This window comes from Erythrolamprus reginae, chromosome 3, assembly GCF_031021105.1.
Source record: "Erythrolamprus reginae isolate rEryReg1 chromosome 3, rEryReg1.hap1, whole genome shotgun sequence".
Taxonomy (NCBI): domain Eukaryota; kingdom Metazoa; phylum Chordata; class Lepidosauria; order Squamata; family Dipsadidae; genus Erythrolamprus; species Erythrolamprus reginae.
In genome coordinates, this window is record NC_091952.1 from 10,884,483 (window position 1) to 10,905,609 (window position 21,127).

The 21,127-nt window shown below is 41.7% G+C and overlaps 1 protein-coding gene across 1 annotated transcript in view; it reads right to left on the minus strand.

Annotated features, from left to right (window-relative positions):
• NTSR1 (neurotensin receptor 1) overlaps positions 1-19,826 on the minus strand; it is a 154,433-nt gene extending 134,607 nt beyond the window's left edge. Inside the window, exon 1 of the mRNA XM_070744485.1 lies at positions 19,098-19,826. Coding sequence (XP_070600586.1) covers positions 19,098-19,793 — 696 coding nt within the window. The 5' untranslated portion in view covers positions 19,794-19,826. The remainder of the gene's footprint in view (positions 1-19,097) is intronic.
• Positions 19,827-21,127: the final 1,301 nt, after the last annotated feature.

A 21,127-nucleotide genomic window follows, 5' to 3' on the forward strand; every position in this document is an offset into this window, starting at 1 on the left:
TTTGAGGCAGCAGCCCATTACTGACTGCTGGTATATTTTAAATAATATTTAAGTTATCCAAAGAAAGTTAAAATACAAAACACCATAATATTTAAAAAAGAACAAAAGAAAAAAAAGCTAGAACAAACAAGATTAAAAGAAAAATATGTCTTTAAAAGAAGACTAACATGTGTATCGTGTACATACAATGTTCTCCCTAGTAGTTGAATGCTGATTAATACAATATTAGTTTTCACCCTTGTGAAACCAAAGCCAAAAGAATTTTAAACTACTAAATCTGTTTATAAATGTTTAGCCTATCATGTCTCTCTCCCTCCCTCCCTCCCTCCCCCCCTCTTTCTATCGATTAAGAACAGAACAATTAACAGGAAGAATAACAATAAATATTAGAAAAAAGTATAAAAGTAATAAAAGTTTTAAATAATAATTTAATAATTTAATGTTAACTATCTGTTAACAAACTGTTATTGTAATCAACTCATTGAAAATGTATCACGCTTTCTTAACTATCTGAAATTATCCCCAACCCAAAACCCCGATTGGTCCTGCATCAAAAATCCACGTTTGTTTGTTTTTTACTATAATCTCTTATCAATTGTTGATTGATTGAACACAATAAAGCCAATCTCCAAAAATAATCTCCCCCCTCAACCCCCCCCCTCCAGATTAGATTGTTCCCCAATTAAATGTGCTATGTACTGCTATATTGACATCAGGGAAATTATGTTAGATGTATAAAAGTACTTCTAATCCCTGTTGGAAATGTGTAAAACAAGAAAGGACACTTTACCAAAGACGGTTTGACTTGTGAAAAACCAAAAATAAAATTTTTGGAGTCAAATACAGATGCAGAGAGCTTTATAAATTAGCATTGATGAAACCAGGATTTTTTTAAAGCTGGGACTTATGCATCGTCAGGGAAAAAACCTCATAGATGATTGGTTTTATATATGGTAACTGCAGTGAGGTTCTTTTGCTGTAATTTGGAAAATTATAGAAATACCTATAATGGATTGAGAAGGTAACAGAGCTTGCAGAAATGACTAGATTGTCTTGTTTGATTAAAGAAGGAACCTTAATAACTTTTGGAAAGGATTGGAAACCTTTTTTTGTGCTGAAAACAGAAAATGAAGGAGCTGCTTTCAGGATTTTACTGATTAAAAAGAGATGTCTAGAGGAAGGCAGGAATTATATAATCTGGGAAGGTAGAAATAGAGCTAGAAATGTTTGTAATTGCTGCAAAGATCTGAAATCAGTCCTGAATATTTCTTTTTTTTATTTGCTCACTCTTTTACTCACCCCCTCCCCCTCTCTCTTTCTCTCTCCTATCTGCCTGCCTGCCTGCCTGCCTGCCTGCCTGCCTGCCTGCCTGCCTGCCTGCCTGCCTGCCTGCCTGCCTGCCTGCCTATCTATCTATCTATCTATCTATCTATCTATCTATCTATCTATCTATCTATCTATCTATTTTCCATCCATCCATCCATCCATCCATCCATCCATCCATCCATCCATCCATACATACATACATACATACATACATACATACATACATACATACATACATACATAATATAATTTGACTGCTTATAGGTACACGGATTATCATTAAGCGTTGTACCTTATGATTCTTGATTAACTTTTCTTTTATGTACACTGAGAGCATATGCACCAAGACAAATTCCTTGTATGTCCAACCAAACTTGTCCAATAAAAAATTATCTCCTCTCCTCTCCTCTATAGCCCCATCCATCCATCCATCCATCCATCCATCCATCCATCCATCCATCCATCCATCTATCTTCAGTATCTATCTACAGTATCTATCTATCTATCTATCTATCTATCTATCTATCTATCTATCTATCTATCTATCTATCTATCTATCTATCTATCTATCTATCTATCTATAAACCTTTCATCTCTCAATCAATCAATCAATCAATCAATCAATCAATCAATCATGTATCTGTATACATTTATTTGCTTCCCATCAAGGTGACTCTGAGTGGCATGCTTAGGCAATCGTCCGTCCACCTTATCCAACTCTTTATGTTCTCTTTTTACAAACCAGCATTTTAAGGAAAAGACAGAACAGCCACTCTGGAAGCTAAATAGAAATCACAGAAAAGACAGTTGGGAGCAAAACCTGCTAAAAGCTCAATCCTGCCTTGGACACAGAGCCTACACGGCCCTCTACGCAGCCCTCCAAGGAAATCCTTTTCCAAAACAGATTGTCTGATCCATCGCAACAGCATTGATTCACCTTGGTCACCCCCTTCTCAATTGTCCACCGGCAGCTATGGGGGCAAATCAGTTGGGGCTTTTTAATCTTTGAACAAAGATTGAGACAACAAGATATGATCCACATCTCTAAAGGCATATTTAAAATAGCTAATGTGGAGTGAGAATTTTTCTCTCTCCCCCACCCCACAACTTCCAAACTCCATTGGAACTCTGTTATCTGAATGCTACAATTTGTTCTGTGGTTGTTTTGTGGTTGAAAAGGGATGGGCTTAATGACAAATATCTTAATTACATCCCACCCCCCAAACATGTATCCGTCAGACATACTGATGCCCCCAAAAGAGAATATTTGTAGCTCAGGGTTGATATGAAGGGTTCCTTCGTGGTCTCTAAGCTTGTCTGTTTTCTCGCAGACATTTCATTACCCAACTAGATAACATCATCAGGTGCAGAGAGGAGGCGAGATTTTCAAAGAAGAGTAGGATCCTGGGGTCCTTGTTGTTCTCTGAGCTTGGTGCTTTTCTCGCAGACATTTCATTACCCAACTAGGTAACATTATCAGTGCCAGCAGCTAACAGTGATGCTGTCACCTAGTTTGGGTAATGAAAGATTTGCAAGAAAACAAGCCAGCTCAGAGAGCACCAAGGACCGCTCGATTATTCCTGAGAAATGCTGAAAAGGATGTTAAAGGATGTTAATTTATTAGATTTGTATTTTCCACGTCGGTGCCCTGTCGGTACCACTCCTTGTTCTGGTCATGAAGCCTTGGAGCTCTGCTGAACCATCTTCTAATGGCCTCACCCTCTGTGCCCAGCGACTAACCGCACTTCTGTTGACTGCAGATTCTTCATAAACTTTACACAAACATTTGTGAGTGTTCCCAACAGTTTCTTTCTTTGCAGTGAGGAATTCAATGATGACACACTGCTTGTAACATACATCACTTGCAGATGCCATTTCGAAACACTGTTGCAGCTATGCTCTCTGTCTGAAGAAATGCAAAATTTACACACACACTCCTGACAATTCAAATAATATATATCTGAAGTTTCACATTCGTACCATTACTCTAGGCTGAGAAAAAAAATGTGGTGCATTACATTTTGGGCGACCGTAGTATGTCAACATTGAGCGGCATTCTGTCAACAGAGGGGGAAGGATACATCATCTTCTATCTCCAGTCTACAACACAGTCCTTTCAAGCAGTTCCAAGAAGGCTTCGTACCCATTTGAACCACTCAGGTCTCCCTGAGGACACAGATAAACCTCCAGCTGGCTTCAGGAATGCAAATGACCAGCTGTCTGCAAGGAATATAAATCCTTCCATTCCTCTCCATCCAGTCAGAGCTGAAGAAGCTTTTTGGATGAGAAGCGAAACGTCTTCAAAGGAAAACCAGAAAGTTCATTTGCCTCTTGAAGAAAAAAAAAGCCTCTTCCTTCCTTCCTTCCTTCCTTCTTTTCTTCCTTCCTTCCTTCCTTCCTTCTCTCCTTCCTTCCCCCGCTTTCTTTCTTTCCCCACCTGAAAACCCAAATCATATCATCCCCCCTGCTAGGTCCTTATGGGCCATCTCTCCTGCAGTTACTTCTGAGACCGCAGTGGTGCACGTGTGTCTGATGTTCCTGCGGAGCGAAGAACATTTAAGAATGTGGGTCAAACGAAAAGCAGACAGTGGCTAAATCTGAGGAGCTGGGTGGAAAGGTCTCTCTCTCTCTCTTTCTCTGTCATCACTCTCTCATCTCTCATTTTTCACTCTCTGATTTTTCTCTCCCTCTCTCTCCCCTCTCTCTCATCTCTCTCTCATCTCTCCCTCATCTCTCTCCTCTCTTTCTCATATCTCTTCCCCCTCTCTCTTTTCTCTCTACTTTCTCTTTCCTTTCTCTGTTCCCTTTCTCTTCTCTTCCTTCTCTCCTCTCTCTCTCTTCTTTCCTCTCTCTCTCTCCTTTCTCTTTCCTTTCTCTGTTCCCTCTCTCCTCTCTCTCTCTCCTTTCCTCCCTCTCTCCTTTCTCTCTCCTTTCTCTTTCCTTTCTCTGTTCCCTTTCTCTTCTCTTCCATCTCTTCTCTCTCTCTTTCTTTCCTCTCTCTCTCCTTTCTCTTTCCTTTTTCTGTTCCCTCTCTCTTCTCTTCCCTCTCTCCTCTCTCTCTCTCCTTTCCTCTCTCTCTCTCCTTTCTCTCTCTCTCTCTCATTTCTCTCTTCTCTCCTCCCTCCCTCTCTCTCATATCTCTCTCATCTCTCTCTCTCTCTTCTCCTCCCTTTCTCCCCCTTCTCTTATCTCTCTGATTTGTTTGTTTGTTTGATTGATTAATTTTTATGCTGCCTAACTCCCTAGGAACTCTGGGTGGCTCATTCTCGTTATCTCTCTCACTATCTTGCTATCTCTAATCTACGATCTCTTTCTATATTATCTATGTACATTCTCTCTTTCTCTCTCTCCTCCCCTCTCTTTCCAGTTTCTGTCTGCTACAGTATCTCTCATCTATTTACAGTACATTATCTTTGTATCTTTCTATATACATCTGCCATCAGTCTCTTTATCTGATTGCATATGGTAAAATATGCATATTATTGAAAAGATGAGCCCGACTGCAGAGGTGCTTGTAATAAATTGTTTCCATTCCAAACCTATTACCAAGGAATGGGAAGGATCCTCTCAAATCACAGAAAAGCATTTATTAGCGTTTGTTGATTGAGCAGCATTCTGTTTGTGGGCAAAATCACAACTAATTGCTTTAAAAAACATTACTTTGCAGGAAAGATGGGTGTGATTTATTTGTAAATTTATTCAAGCATGTAATTTAAAATGTAGCACTAATTTGCCAGTACTTCAACTACAATATTTCTTTATTCACATGTCCAGCTATAAACTTTGCATTTAAGCAAAGGGCTCAAAGTGATTAATGGTCAAAAGGAAAACACTAATGCAGAATTAGAGCCGATCTACTTAATCCAGGCAGCCTGAGCAGCACTTGTACATCCTGCAGAACAATCAAAGTTGGAGAGGTTCTTGAGATTGGGCGCTAGGCAGTGGTGAAACCTAAAAAAACTATTCCCTACTGGTTCTGTGGGTGTGGCTTGGTGGGCGTGGCTTGGTGGTCATGTGACTGGGTGGGCGTGGATTGGCGGTCATGGTCATGGGACATGGGATAACACAAAAGCCATACAACTGATTCACACACAACGGAAAAGTACACAAAATGGTCCCTGCAACAACAAGCAGAAACCTCACAGAACCACAAAAAGCTCAAAAACCAACTTTTACACATCACATGCAACCAACACAAAAGCCACACAACTGATTCATACACAATGGAAAAACACACAAAATGGCCCCTGCAACCACAAGCAGAAACCTCACAGAGCCACAAAAAGCTCAAAAACCAGCTTCCAATCAGAATATTATAAGATGTGGGAACAGTGGCACAAATGGATTGAATTAGAAAACAAAAAATATGATTCTGTGTAACTCTTAAAATTAGTCAAAGTGAAAGGTGTAAATATGTAAATAGAAAAATATAATTATATGTACAGTATATGCAAATAGAAATGTACAATTGTGTCAATCATTATGTTAAAGAAATAAGGTTTGAATAAGAGTACAGTGATCCCTCGAGTATCGCGAGGGTTCCGTTCCAACACCCCTCGCGATAATCGATTTTTCGCGATGTAGGGTTGTGGAAGTAAAAACACCATCTGCTTGCCGCTTGCCGCTTGCCCATTCACCCGCCCGCCCGGCTGCTCGCTTGCCGCTTGCCCATCACCCGCCCACCCAGCCGCTCGCTTGCCGCTTGCCCATTCACCCGCCTGCCCGGCTGCTCGCTTCCCGCTCGAGAGCAAGAGGGGGAGAGATAGAGAAAGAGAGAGAAGGAAAGAAAGAGATGAGAGAGGGAGGAAGAGAGTGTGAGAGAGGAAGAAGCAAGATAGAGAAAGAGAGAGAGAAAGAAAGATGAGAAAGGAAAGGAGTGACGTCATCGGGTGGAAAAATCGCGATATAGCGTTTCGCGAAGATTGAGATCGCGAAAATCGAGGGATCACTGTACTCTGATGATATGTAGATTTTTCTTTGATGTAGCAATGCAGAATTACTAAAAGTATAATCATGTTGTTGTTTAAAAACAATAAAGTTTTCTTAAGAAAAGAAAAAAGAAAAAGCACTTTTGGGGGCAATCATAACCTGGATGACCAAATGTCTCTATAGACCACCAGGAAATGGGAGTTTAATATCTTAAATAGCTCTCATAGGAAATTCCACCTTATTTAGAGTTGGGTCTCTCTGTGATACAATACTTGTCATACCCTCAGGCACTATAGAGAATAAATTCACACACTTTTTCCTGTCAAAAATCTTCACTAATTGGAAGTCTGCCTCCCCTTAATCTTTTCTTCCTCAGGCTAAATGTACCAAGTCATTTTAATCAACCTTCCTAAGATTTAGCCTCCAAATCTCTTGCCCCCATTTTCAACTCATCTGCACTCTTTGCAGTTCCTCAGTTTCCTCCATACATTTTTTCCTCCACATTAAAGTCATATATAACAATGTGCAATAGGGTTGATATTCCTGGAGGGGTCTGTAATATGGTAAATGATTTAGCTTTACTAGATAAATGGTCAAAGCAATGGAAACTGCAGTTTAATGTTTCCAAATGTAAAATAATGCACTTGGGGAAAAGGAATCCTCAATCTGAGTATTGCATTGGCAATTCTGTGTTAGCAAAAACTTCAGAAGAGAAGGATTTAGGGGTAGTGATTTCTGACAGTCTCAAAATGGGTGAGCAGTGTGGTTGGGCAGTAGGAAATGTTCAATTTTATCAATATCTTTTTGTAGGTGAGGTCTCCAGAACTGAACACAGTATTCCAAATGTAGTCTCACCAGCGCTCTATACAACGGGATCACAATCTCCCTCTTCCTGCTTGTTATACCTCTAGCTATGCAGCCAAGCATTCTACTTGCTTTCCCTACCACCTGACCGCACTGTTCACCCTTTTTGAGACTGTCAGAAATCACTAGCATGATTGTCTCAGGAATTCTGGGAATTGAAGTCCACAAGTCATAGAAGAGCCAACTTTGCCTACCCCTGGACTAGTAGAACCGCACACTCAAAACCTGAGGTGACAGTTCTTATATATGCCACGAACGGATGAGGTAATCAATCAACTTGTCTCTAATGCTTCCCGGCCAATGGGAGCCTCCCGCTCCTCAGCTCACTGACGCCCTCTATTTGTAACCTGGATACTACAGGTTCTATAAAACCAGTCCGAACTGGTAGGAATCCACCTCTGGCTTTTCCACGATAGGTTCATGTGCCAAAGCCTTGGGAGGAATTGGGTCTGTTTTGAAAACAAAAAGAGCAGATCTTAGCTGCTCTTAGTCAGTAGGCAGATAATTAATTTAGACTGCATTTATGCAGCCATTTTCAATCAAATTGATTTGCCCCAAATGACCTGAGATTATATTTATTGGGGTGGGGCTAATTGGAGCATTTGAAAGAAGGATGCTGTAGCTTCCTGTTTTTGCTGGTTCATTAAAAGGCCGGACTGAAGACACTTAACTGCAGGAAATACACCGACAATATATTTCTTGAAATGACTCTATTCCGCTTATTTATCCTTATCAAAGCCAAAGTCTAACCTGCTTCCTTTCTGAATCTTAGTACAATAGTCCTGGATTTACAGCCACAATCGTTGTGACAAGACAATGATTTATTTGTTTATTTGTTTGTTTGCTTGCTTGCTTGCTTGTAAAACGTGTACAAGAATAGATATGGCTTAAATGTAAACAAAATCAAAAGTCTTCGGAGAGGGGCGGCATACAAATCTAATTAATAATAATAATAATAATAATAATAATAATAATAATAATAATAATAGCAGCTATAGGTAAATCTGGACAAGAGGACAATAGGACAGGGATGGTAGACATGATGGTGCGCTTATGCAGGCCCCTTATAGCCCTATTAGAAATAGGATGAAGTCGACTGTAGACAGTCTAAGGTTAAAGATTTTGGGGTTTGGGGAGGAACCCAAAACTCCCAGGTAGTGCATTCCTGGCATTGATCACTCTGTTGCTGAAGAAAATGGCCTTCAACCTATTGGGCACCCAGGATCAGTTCTGTGGGGAGAGGTTTTTCCATGGATGGTTGAGGCCTAGTCCTGGTTCTCCGAGTGGAGGTTTGGGACTCCTGATTTAAGAAAATAGCCCTATTGGGCACCAGGGCTCAGTTCTGTGGGGAGAGGTTTTTCCACGGATGGTTGAGGCCTAGTCCTGTTCTCCGAGTGGAGGTTTGGGACTCCTGATTTAAGAAAATAGCCCTATTGGGCACCAGGGCTCAGTTCTGTAGGGAGAGGTTTTTCCACGGATGGTTGAGGCCTAGTCCTGGTTCTACGAGTGGAGGTTTGGGACTCCAGATTTTAAAAAAATAGCCCTATTGGGCAGCCGGGATCAGTTCTGTGGGGAGAGGTTTTTCCACGGATGGGTGAGGCCTAGTCCTGATTCTCCGAGTGGAGGTTTGGGACTCCTGAGTTCAGAAAATAACAAAAGAAAAAAATTGCTGTGAAGTCCACATGGCATCAGGAAGGGCATCATTTATTTTTTAGTTTGTTATGTTTTAACCTCAGTTAACTGTTTGACTTCTTTTGCTGTTTTGTATTTACAGTATTCTTATTGTACTTATACCGTTGTTGTAAGCCGCCCTCAGTCCTTCAGGATTGGGCAGCATAGAAGTCGAATAAATAAATCTGGGCAGTTTTTTTTTTTGTTTGTTTGTTTGATTGATTTATTGGGATTCATTTCTGCCGCACGAATCCCAGCGACCAGTTAGGTCCCACAGAGTGGGTCTTCTCCGGGTCCTGTCAACCAAACAATGTCGCTTGGCGGGACCCAGAGGAAGAGCCTTCTCTGTGGCGGCCCCGACCCTCTGGAACCAACTCCTCCCAGAGATTAGAATTGCCCCCACCCTCCTTGCCTTTCGTAAGCTGCTTAAAACCCACCTCTGCCGCCAGGCATGGGGGAACTAAGATACACTTTCCCTCTAGGCCTTCACAATTGTATGCATGGTATGTCTGTATGTATGATTGGTTTTTATATAATGGGTTTTAAACTGTTTTTTTAGTATTGGATTTGGTTGTACTGTTTTACTGCTGTTGTTAGCCGCCCCAAGTCTGCGGATAGGGGCGGCATACAAATCCAATAATAATAATAATAATAATAATAATAATAATAATAATAATAATAATAATTTCTAGGCTGCCCTTCTCCTGGGACTCAAGGCGGCTTACAACATAAATAATACATAACAAATATATTAGAAATTGAAAAAAAATAAGCTAAAATTAAAACTAACCCCAATAAGACATTTTAAAAAGCTTTTCAATCTGACTCATCCAAACATTCAACCCATTCATCCAATGTCCACTCATAACAGAGCACTGCACACCAAGACAACTAGACACAAGTACAGTTTTTCCCCGAACGCCATCACTCTACTAAACAAATAATTCCCTCAACACTGTCAGACGTTTTACTAAATCTGCACTTCTATTCTACTAGTTTTTCTCATCATTCCTATCATCCTTTTCCTCCCATTTGGGACTGTATGACTGTAACTTGTTGCTTGTATCCTAAGATTTTTATTAATATTGTTTCTTCATTGGTTATTTGACCCCTATGACAATCATTAAGTGTTGTACCACGTGATTCTTGACAAATGTATCTTTTTATTTTATGTACGCTGAGAGCATATGCACCAAGACAAATTCCTTGTGTGTCCAATCACACTTGGCCAATAACATTCTATTCTATTCTAACAAGAATGGAGCCATATGTCCAAGCTCAACAGTCGCAGGCCTGCTGACATAAATGCGTTTTAAGCATCTTCCGGAAGGCCGGGAAAGTGGGAGCGATGTGAATTTCCGGGGAGAGTTTGTTCCACAGGGCTGGGGCCACCACAGAGAAAGCTCTTCCTGTAGGGCCCAGCAGCCGACATTGTTTGGCTGACGGGACCTGGAGAAGGCCAACTCTGTGAGCTGGGATAACTGAGGCAAGAGACGGTCCCGTAGGTAATGCTCAGTTCTGTCCCAACTCTTCCCCGAATTGAGTATTGTAAAAAAGGGAGATTTTTTTAAATTTAAGAAGATAACGGTTCCTATCAGAGAAAGTCAAATCTTTGCTTTGAACAAAGACTCCCTCCTCCCATTAAATGCTCTTAATTATCTCTCTCTTTGAGATCATCTCCTGATTTCTGCAGCTGAATCAGTACTGAATTATTTCAACCAATAATCTGGTTTTATAAAAGGTCACTTTCCCTTGTCCTGGATAACAAGGCTATTACACTGCTCAGCGTCTGGGGTGGCCAATTTGTCTTACGAGATGATAGAAAATTGATCCGTGCGTTTTCATCCCTGTGCAGCTTTCCTCAGGAATGGGGTGAAACTATCCATTTTTAAAAAATCTTATACCTGGAATTATCTTCCTTTGAAGTGTGGACCATATTTTGTTATGCCTGTGTTCAAACACGCATATCATCGCTTCTAATTTTGCAGATTACTCTTTTTTGCAAGCAAGATTTCCTGATAGAGTGCAATTTTATACACATCTAAAACAAAGGTGGGCAGTTTTTTCTGCACATTCCCCTAATTGTAGAATACAGGTACCGTATTTTTCAGATTTTAAGACACACTTTTTTCCTCCCTAAATGAGGCTGAAAATTTGGGTGCATTGCTTTTGAGAAGCTTTTTCAAAGTCCCCCCCCCCCCTGCCCTAACTAGGTGCTAACAATCTTCCCAGCTCTTATCTTGCAGGTTCTTTCACTGTTACTCTCTGTGAAGAATGTTCTCCAAGCCCAAAGTCTTTGCAGGGTTTTTTCCATTACTCTAACTTGCTCCAAATGCAACCCTAACCAGCTGCTAATGATGTGCCCAGCTCTTACCAGCTTGCAAGCTCTTTCATTGTTATTCTCTGCTTAGAATGTTTTCCAAACTCTGTCTTTGTAGGGTTTTTTTGTTCATTGCTCTACTTGCTGAAAATGTTTCTTTCCAGCCCTAACCAAGTGCTAACAATGCTTCCAGCTCTTACCGGCTTGCAAGCTCTTTCACTGTTACTCTCTGCGAAGAATGTTTTCCAAGCCCTAAGTCTTTGCTCCAAATGCAACCTAACCAGCAGCTAATGAGGTTCCCAGCTCTTAGCAGCTTGCAAGCTCTTTCATTGTTACACTCTGCTAAGAATGTTTTCCAAACTCTATCTTTGTAGTGTTTTTTCCCCATTGCTCTACTTGCTCCACATGTTGTTTTTCAGCCCTTACCAGGTGCTAACAATGTTCTCAGTTCTTACCACTTGCAAGCTCTTTCATTTAAGGTTTTTTTAAAGCCCTAACCAGGGAATAAAATAATGTGCTGAAGCTGACCAAACTAAGGATGCTAGCCAGAGGAATATCTGGTAAGCAGATGATTTTCCTTATTTTCCTCCCCCAAAACTAAGGTGGGACTTATATTCCGGTGCATTTTATACTCCAAAATATATGGTAATCCTGGACATAAAGCAGTTCATTTAGTGAGTGTACAAAATAACCTTCCCACGTGGCCCCAACAACCAACATTGTCTAGTCCAGTGATTTTCAACCTTTTTTGTGCTGCGGCACATTTTTTACATTTACAAAATCCTGGGGCACACCACCAACCGAAATGACACTCTAACACAGTACATATTATACATATAGTTAATAATATAGTTCAAATATCTATATACACCATCAGGATAGACATAACCAGCTGAGGCTGAGGCTTCATCTAGTGGTGGCAACATTTACCTCCAGTCCTGACCAGGATTAGAAATCAGGACCACGGGGAAAAGTAGCAGCTTCAACTACTCGTCGTGGCCACACAATGACAAGTGCACCACAGCCTGAGCGGGGACCTTCCTGGGTGTGGATGAGAGGTGGCCTGTTATTGGTTCATCGCTAGTGGTTGGGATGAATCCTAGAACGTGATTGGTCAGTGAGCGTTCCCTGTGCCTCCACTCTTCCTGTCGCTGATAGCTGAAGGGATTGTCAGGGGAATGTTTATGTTTGGATGGAGGTGGCTGGCAGTGGGTCGGATAAATGACCACCGCGGGCAGTAGTTTGGGGACCCATGTTTAATTTCTCAATGGCACACCTGAACATATCTCACAGCACAGTAGTGTGCCATGGCACACTGGTTGAAAAACTATTTTCCTACAAAAATAGACTAACAATCCTGGGCCTAGATAGCCTAGAACTGCGGCGCCTAAAACACGACTTGAGTATTGCCCACAATATCATATGCTACAACGTCCTACCGGTCAATGACTACTTCAGCTTCAACAGCAACAACACAAGAGCACGCAACAGATTCAAACTTAATACGAACCGCTGCAAACTTGACTGTAAAAAATATGATTTCAACAATCGAGTTATCGAAGCATGGAACTCATTACCGGACTCAATCATCTCAACCCCTAACCCCCAACATTTCTCCCTTAGACTTTCCACGATTGACCTCTCCAGGTTCCTAAGAGGCCAGTTAGGGGTGTGCATAAGTGCACTGGTGTGCCTTTCGTCCCCTGTCCAATTGTCTTCCTTTGTCTCGCTTTTCATATATATTTTCTTCCTTTCATATATCCTCTCCTCTAAGTTCACTTTTACCCTTATATATATTACTACATGTCTATTTTTCTTCCTATGTATTTATGTATTGGACAAATGAATAAATAAAATAAAATAAATAAAAAACACTGGTCTAGTCGACAGGAGCCAGAGAAGGCCAACCCTGTGGGCCTCTATCAGTTGCTGCGAGCTGTGTGACAGAAGGTGATCCCGTAAATAGTCCGGCCCACACAAGAACCAGGGGTGTTAAACTCAAGGCCTCAGAGGTGGGTTCTAACTTACTTTGCTGCTGGTTCGCTTCCTCCCATGCCATGTGGCTACGCCTCATGAGCAGTGCCAAAAAATAAAAATCCCTCCCCCCAAAGCCAAAAACAAGATGGTGATGCATGCGCAGTAGCAGAAACCTGGCTTCTGTGCATGCGCAGAAGAACAAAAAAAAAATCCAGGATCCCTCCCCCACGTCCCTAAATTTGAAAATTTCAAAAAAAAAATATTCAAATTTTTCAAATTTGTCAAAAATTTCAAAATTGAAAAAATAAATTCCCCCCAAATTCACCACTGGCAGAGGGCTGTGGGAGGCGTCATAGCCAAAAACATAGCCCTGGGGAGTCGCGTGCTTGCAGAGAGCTGTAGGAGTGATGTCGAGCTGGCCACGCCCACCCCAGCTCCACCCACTTGACCTAAGGCAGTGGTTCTCAATCTGGGGGTCGGGACCCCTTTGGGGGTCGAATGACCATTTCACCGGGTCACCTGAGACCCTGGGAAAGACAAAATTATCCTGGTATTAGAAACTAAAGCTTCTATTCTGGCATCTTGGAACATCAGGCATTTACAGCGGGGGCGTCTCTCTGACCTTCCTGCCAATCAGCTCAAAGCTCTGTTGGGAGAATTGGTGCTAGACTTATGGTTTGGGGTCACCACAACACGAGGAACTGTCGTAAGGGATCGGGGCCTTAGAAAGGTTGAGAACCACTGTCCTAAGATCAAACTCAGCCCTGCTCTAGCCCTCGATGAAATCGAATTGGACACCCCCGATTTACGATATCGAGACAGAGTTGCTGCCAGTCAGTGAAGGGCTGCAATTTTTTTTACTACAACACTGTGGGCGTGGCTTATATTGTGGGTGTGGCTTGCCAGCCATGTGACCAGGTGAGAGTGGCTTGATGATCATGTGGCTGGGGGTGGCTTAAAGGTCATGTGACTGGCTTAAAGGGGGCCAACTTAATGTCACTCACGTCAAGGGTTTGGGTTAGGGTTAAGGTGCCTGGTCTCTCCTCGCCTGAAAGAGAAACAATTTCCCTCTCTATTTACTGTGACTGAACATCCATGGGGGAAAGATCAAAAGCAACATGAGAAAATATTATTTTACTGAAAGAGTAGTAGATCCTTGGAACAAACTTCCAGCAGATGTGGTTGGTAAATCCACAGTAACTGAATTTAAATATGCCTGGGATAAACATATATCCATCCTAAAATAAAATATAGGAAATAGTATAAGGGCAGACTAGATGGATCATGAGGTCTTTTTCTGCCGTCAGTCTTCTATGTTTCTAAATAATATTTTCTCACGTTGCTTCTGATCTTTCCCCCAACTAACCTCAGGTTGTGCCCCCTTGTTCTTGTGTTCACTTTCCTATGAAAAAAACCCTTCCCTCCTGAACCTTATTGAACCCTTTAACATATTAAAATGTTTCAATCATGTCCCCCCTTTTCTTTCTGTCCTCCAGACTAGACAGATTGAGTTCATGAAGTCTTTCCTGATAAGTTTTATGCTTAAGACCTTCCACCATTTTTATAGCCCGTCTTTGGAACCGTTCAATTTTATCCATATCTTTTTGTAGGTGAGGTCTCCAGAACTTAACATAGTATTATTCCAAATGTGGTCTCACCAGTGCTGTATACAGCAGGATCACATGTGGACCTAGGAGTACTTCTGCTTCCAACAGTGCCTACATTTCAGAAAGCTATGCTATTTTATTTATTTGTTTGTTTGTTTGTTTTGTCAAGTGCATATTGGTCATATACAAAGATATAATAATATTTATATACATGATACTAGTAAAAGAGATACATTGGGACAGGGGACGGAAGGCACTTGGGCGCACTTATGCATGCCCCTTACTGACCTGTTAGGAATCGGGTGAGGTCAACAATGGATACTCTAAGGATAAAGTTTTGGGGAGTTAGGTGATGATACTACAGAGACAGATAGTGAGCTCCATGCATCAACTACTCGGTTACTAACGCTGTATTTCCTGCAGTCGAGTTTAGAGAGGTTTACTTTAAGTTTGTAAACCTAGGATTGTAAGTCTAGTTGCGTAGGATATTCTGTTGCAAGTGGAGGAGTGGAGGGCTCTTCTAGTAAAGTTATTTCTGTACATTTTCTAGAGTATTTATGTCCGAAATGCGGTGTGGTTTCCAGACAGCTGAGCTGTATTCGAGGCTTGGTCTCGTGAAAGTTTTGTATGCTCTGGTCTGGTTAGTTGTGTGAGATTTATTTATTTATTTGTTTGCTTGTTTGTTTGTTTGTTCAATACACAATACATATTGAAGAGAATAGACATGTAGTAATATATATATATAAAGAAAAGGATAGGAGAAAAGATATAAAAATAGAGGAGAAGATATATGAAAGGAAGAAAAGATATATGAGATAAAGGAGAGACAATTGGACAGGGGACAAAAGGCACACTGGTGCACTTATGTACGCCCCTTACTGACCTCTTAGGAACCTGGAGAGGTCAATCATGGATAGTCTAAGGGAAAAATGTTGGGGGTTAGGAGATGACACTACAGAGTCCGGTAATGAGTTCCACGCTTCGACAACTCGATTGTTAAAGTCATATTTTTTACAGTCAAGTTTGGAGCGGTTAACATTAAGTTTGAATCTGTTGTGTGCTCTTGTGTTGTTGCGATTGAATCTGAACTAGCCATTGACAGGCAGGACGTTGCAGCATATGATCTTGTGGGCAATACTTAGATCATGTTTTAGGCGTCGTAGTTCTAAGCTTTCTAGACTCAGGATTGTTAGTCTATTTTCGTAGGGTATTCTGTTTCGAGATTACCGAAGCGAAAGATACGTAGGATTAGGTTAACAACTCTTGAAGCCTTTTTTTTTTTTTTTTTTTGCTATTTTAGCCAACCTTTAACAGTGGGTGGCTATCTGATAATAGTATTGTTGTTATTTCTATTTCTGCTTTTACAAAGTAGAAACATAGAAACATAGAAGTCTGATGGCAGAAAAAGACCTCATGGTCCATCTAGTCTGCCCTTATACTATTTTCTGTATTTTATCTTAGGATGGATATATATTTATCCCAGGCATGTTTAAATTCAGTCACTGTGGATTTATCTACCACGTCTGCTGGAAGTTTGTTCCAAGGATCTACTACTCTTTCAGTAAAATAATATTTTCTCATGTTGCTTTTGATCTTTCCCCCAACTAACTTCAGATTGTATCCCCTTGTTCTTGGGTTCACTTTCCTATTAAAAACACTTCCCTCCTGGACCTTATTTAACCCTTTAATATATTTAAATGTTTCGATCATGTCCCCCTTTTTCCTTCTGTCCTCCAGACTATACAGATTGAGTTCATTAAGTCTTTCCTGATACGTTTTATGCTTAAGACCTTCCACCATTCTTGTAGCCCGTCTTTGGACCCGTTCAATTTTGTCAATATCTTTTTGTAGGTGAGGTCCCCAGAACTGAACACAGTATTCCAAATGTGGTCTCACCAGCATTCTATATAGCGGGATCATAATCTCCCTCTTCCTGCTTGTTATACCTCTAGCTAGTAAGCATTTCAGTTTGGAGGTCTCTGTTCAGAGCCTTTATTGATTAGGGAGGTTGATAAATATTTAACAGCAGATGTTTGCTGCTACGCATCATTTCAGAACCATCACACTCACATTGAAGTGTTCTATTTAGCAACTTTTCTAGGGAAGGGAATAAAATGACAGAGTCTATGCAACTTCCAGAAAATGCTATATTTGGGGTTGTGTGGAAGAAAGGGGAAATTGGAGATCACCAATGTCATTCTAGGCACGACTTCTTAGAGGCAGTGTTCCCTTTAATTTTTTGGGGGGGTGGGCGGAAAAGTATAGTGTCTGAGCGGCAGTCCCTTCGGGACTGGGCGGCACAGAATAAGTAAGTAAGTAAGTAAGTAAGTAAGTAAGTAAGTAAGTAAGTAAGTAAGTAAGTAAGTAAGTAAGTAAACAAACAAACAAACAAACAAACAAACAAACAAAAAACCCATCCTGTTTTGCCTCAGAGAATTTCAAAATAAAATACTGTACTGTGTGTCTATAACAGTGAGCTCATAATAGGGCAACTCTATCAATATCAAAATGCCACTTAAATAGTTGAGCTAGTTTCAAACTAGATTTTGATTTTCTTTCTCTCTTCCTTACTCCCATTCTTTTTCTTTCTCTTTTCCTTCCTCTCTTTTTTCTACCTGTTTCTCTCTCTTCCTCTCTTCCTTTCTCTCTCCTTTCCTCTCACTCTTTCCCTCTCGGCTTCTGGGCAGGTTTGGAAAACTCTGAGTTGATGATGATTTTTAAGTGAGCGATTGCTCACTGCTCAGCTTAGAGGGAACTATGCTTAGAGGCCCTTCTACTGTTCAAAGTTCAAATTTATTATTACACTCATAGACCAAAACAAATACAAACACTCAGTGAATACACAATCAAAAGTTGTAGGATAAATGATAAAAAAACCCAGATAAATTCCATATTCATATGTATTCAACTGGGATTCTTCCATGAGTAGATATGAAGAATTGGCAAAGCAGAGGCGTGAAACAAATTCAGGGGAGAGAATCTGTTTTTCAAATTATTGCATGGATTTGGGGTGATGGGAACACTTTCTGCTTCTTAATGTCATGCATTACATGCTAAGAGGGCTATAAAGCAAAATGCTTCTCGATTCTGCCCTGGCAAATGAAAATCCCTTCATCCTCTTTGGATATTTTTCAAAAAAACAATTGCAACATAGAATTCTATATTTGGAGCAGTGAACGTTTTGATGGGTTTTTTGGATCTCATTGCTAGAGGGTTGGTTTAATAAATAGGGGGAATTGTTCCTGATTGCTTTGCATTCTTGTGAATTAGTTTTCTTTCTTTCTTTCTTTCTTTCTTTCTTTCTTTCTTTCTTCCTTCCCTCCTTTCTTTTTCTTTTTTTCAATCTCTTCCTTCCTCCTTCCTTCCTTCCTCCCTTCTTTCCTCCCTCTGTCTCTTCCTCCCTCTCTCCTTTGCTCTTCCTTCCTTCCTTTTCTCCCTCTCCTCCTTATTCCTTCCATTCCCTCCCTCTTTCTTTATTTCAATCTCTCTCTTTCCTTCCTTCCTTCCTTCCTTCCTTCCCTCCCTCCCTCCTTTACTCACTCTCTCTCTCTCCTTCTCTCCTTCCTACTTCTTTCCTTCCTTCTTTCCTTCCTTATCTCTCTTTTTTCTTATTTCTTCCATTCTCTCCCTTCCTCCCCCCCCCTCTCTCCCCATGTTGTGAAAATCTACCCACTTTCAAAGGGCAGAGGTGGACAAAATTATACAGCAAAATAAAAGTTCACAGAATGAGTGACATAAAAACCAGAGAAAAATCAGCGCAATTCGGTTGGTTTGTATAATGTAGGCGGTTGCCCACTTTGTGCCTCTCCTAATTCCGATTTCCCCAAAGCAGCTCATGTTCATCCTTGCTTGCATCCTCCAGTATTTCTGACAACACGGAGCAAGAAAGCGGGGTTTGCAAACCATGTATGCTCTGAACAACACTTTTAGACTTTTGCACTTTGTTCTCTGTTCCCGTAGGACTGACCCCGTTTGGAAGTAAGTGTTGTCACCACACGTACCTTTCATCGCTCTCTCTCTCTCTTTTCCCCTTCTACTTCTAAAGAATGCACCATGTGAAAGGGCCTTGACACAAATGGAAGAGGGCTGTTTTGCAAAGTTTAGTGAACTGGCTCAAGTCTTCGGGGACCAGCTGCACGCACGAATTCCAAACTGTCAAACAACATAGGGGCACTGTGTGTGTTTAAGCATCTGCTGCCATCTGTCCTGACAAGAGAGAGCTTATGGATTTACAGAAATAAACAAACCCTCCACTCTCTGCCCGTCTTTGCTTCTCTCCTCTTTTAAAAAAATCCGTTAACTAATCTCCGAATTGTAGGCATTAAATATAGCCAGAACCTCTTGCAATGGAGACAAGCTACTCACCCTAAGCTAAATAAAGCAAGCAGGCAAAAGAGACTCACCTGGATGGCAATCTTCAGGGTGGAATCCTCCACGATCTGGGTGCAGACCAGCGAGCTGGGATCTTTGGGTGTCCGGTAGACCTGACCCATGATCAAGATCATCGGGATGGCCAGCAGGAAAGAGGCCAGCCAGATGCAACTGATGAATTTTTTGGTCCGGCTCCTGGACATGATGCTCTTGGCTTTGAAAGGGTGACAGATGGCCATGTACCTCTCGACGCTCAGGCTGGCGATGTTGAGAGACGTAGCGTAGGTGCAGGCGTCTCTCAGGAAGTAGTAGCCCTTGCAGACGTCGTTGCCGAAAGCCCAGGGGTGGTGCACCCAGATGAAGTTGTAGAGCTCGATGGGCATGCAGAGGAGGAAGATGAGCAGGTCGGAGAAGGCCAAGCTCGCCAGGTGATAATGCACCGTGCTCTGGAGGTTCTGCAGGGACTTCTTCCTCACCAAGGTGTAAGCCGTGATGGAGTTGCCCACCGTCCCCAGCAGGAAGAGCACCAGGTAGACGATGGTCACCATAACCTTGGAGTAGATGTCCGTGTTCACATCCAGGTCCTCCTCGTTGGGTGGCACGGACCCGAATCCCGAACTGTTGGAGACGTTGTCTGCCTGAGGCAGGACAGAATTAGCAGAGGGCAGGCGAAATTCACTCATAAGATATCCCAGCTGGTAGAGGGAAGAAGTTGTGTTGAGATGCATGGCTTGGTTCTCCAGGGCTGCACCTAAGGAAAGATGCTGTGGTCCCTCCAGGTACCCAAGCTTCTTTTTTTCAAGCAGGAAACCCCAGGGAAAGATGCTCTGGTTCTTTCAGGTACCCAAGCTTCTTTTTTTCAAGCAGGAGACCCCAATGAAAGATGCTATGGTCCCTCCAGGTACCCAAGCTTATTTTTTTCAAGCAGGAAACCCCAAGGAAAGATGCTATGGTCCCTCCAGGTACCCAAGCTTCTTTTTTTCAAGCAGGAGACCCCAAGGAAAGATGCTGTGGTTCCTTTAGGTACCCAAGCTTCTATTTCAAGCAGGAGACGGTATAGGAGATGCAGCCGGCACCTTCCTGCTCGTCAGAGTGAAGCAAAATAAAAACCCCCAACAAACTCCCACTCTACACCCTAAGAGGAAACTTGACTCACTTCCACAGGAGAGAAAGGAGGAGCCTAGCGAGCGATCTCTCTCCCCGTATCACTGCAAGCGAGGGGAGGAACAGATTTAAGCAGCCCTCATGCGGAGCCGAGGGTCAGAAAACTGCAAGCAGCCGCTTCTCAGAGAGAATGCATCTTCGCTCTGCAAACAGTGGCGGTGTCTTTCCCTAGAAACCTCCCTTTCCTCTCCTCCCCCCTCCCCACCTTTGCTCTCAGTGCAAGCCACAAATTCCCATTCCCTCCAGATGGGAATTTGCAATAATGTGCTTTAACAGGTCACGCCGACTTGCCTCCTGGATAGGATGAGCAAAGGAGCATAAAAGGGACTCAGCCGGGTTTTGCAAAACAGGACACAGATGATTCTTCCCTAAAGGTGGTCCCTAATTTATTCCCCCCCCCCCCCATTTCTCCATCCCACCTCCACCAAATACTTGGTCTTTTTTGTATCCACCTCCTCTTTCTACTCATGTTCCATTTCACTTATACTGTTTCCTGTATTTTATCTTAGGATGGATATATGTTTATCCCAGGCATGTTTAAGTTCAGTTATTGTGGATTTACCAACCATGTCTGCTGGAAGTTTGTTCCAAACATCTACTAGTCTTTCAGTAAAATAATAGTTTCTCACGTTACTTCCAACAGACGTGGTTGGTAAATCCACAGTAACTGAATTTAAACATGCCTGGGATAAACATATATCCATCCTAAGATAAAATACAAGAAATAGTATAAGGGCAGACTAGATAGGTGAGGTCTTTTTCTGCCATCAATCTTCTATGTTTCTATGTTTCTAAATAATATTTTCTCACATTGCTTCTGATCTTTCCCCCAACTAACCTCAGATTGTGTCTCCTTGTTCTTGTGTTCACTTTCCTATTAAAAATACTTCCCTCCTGA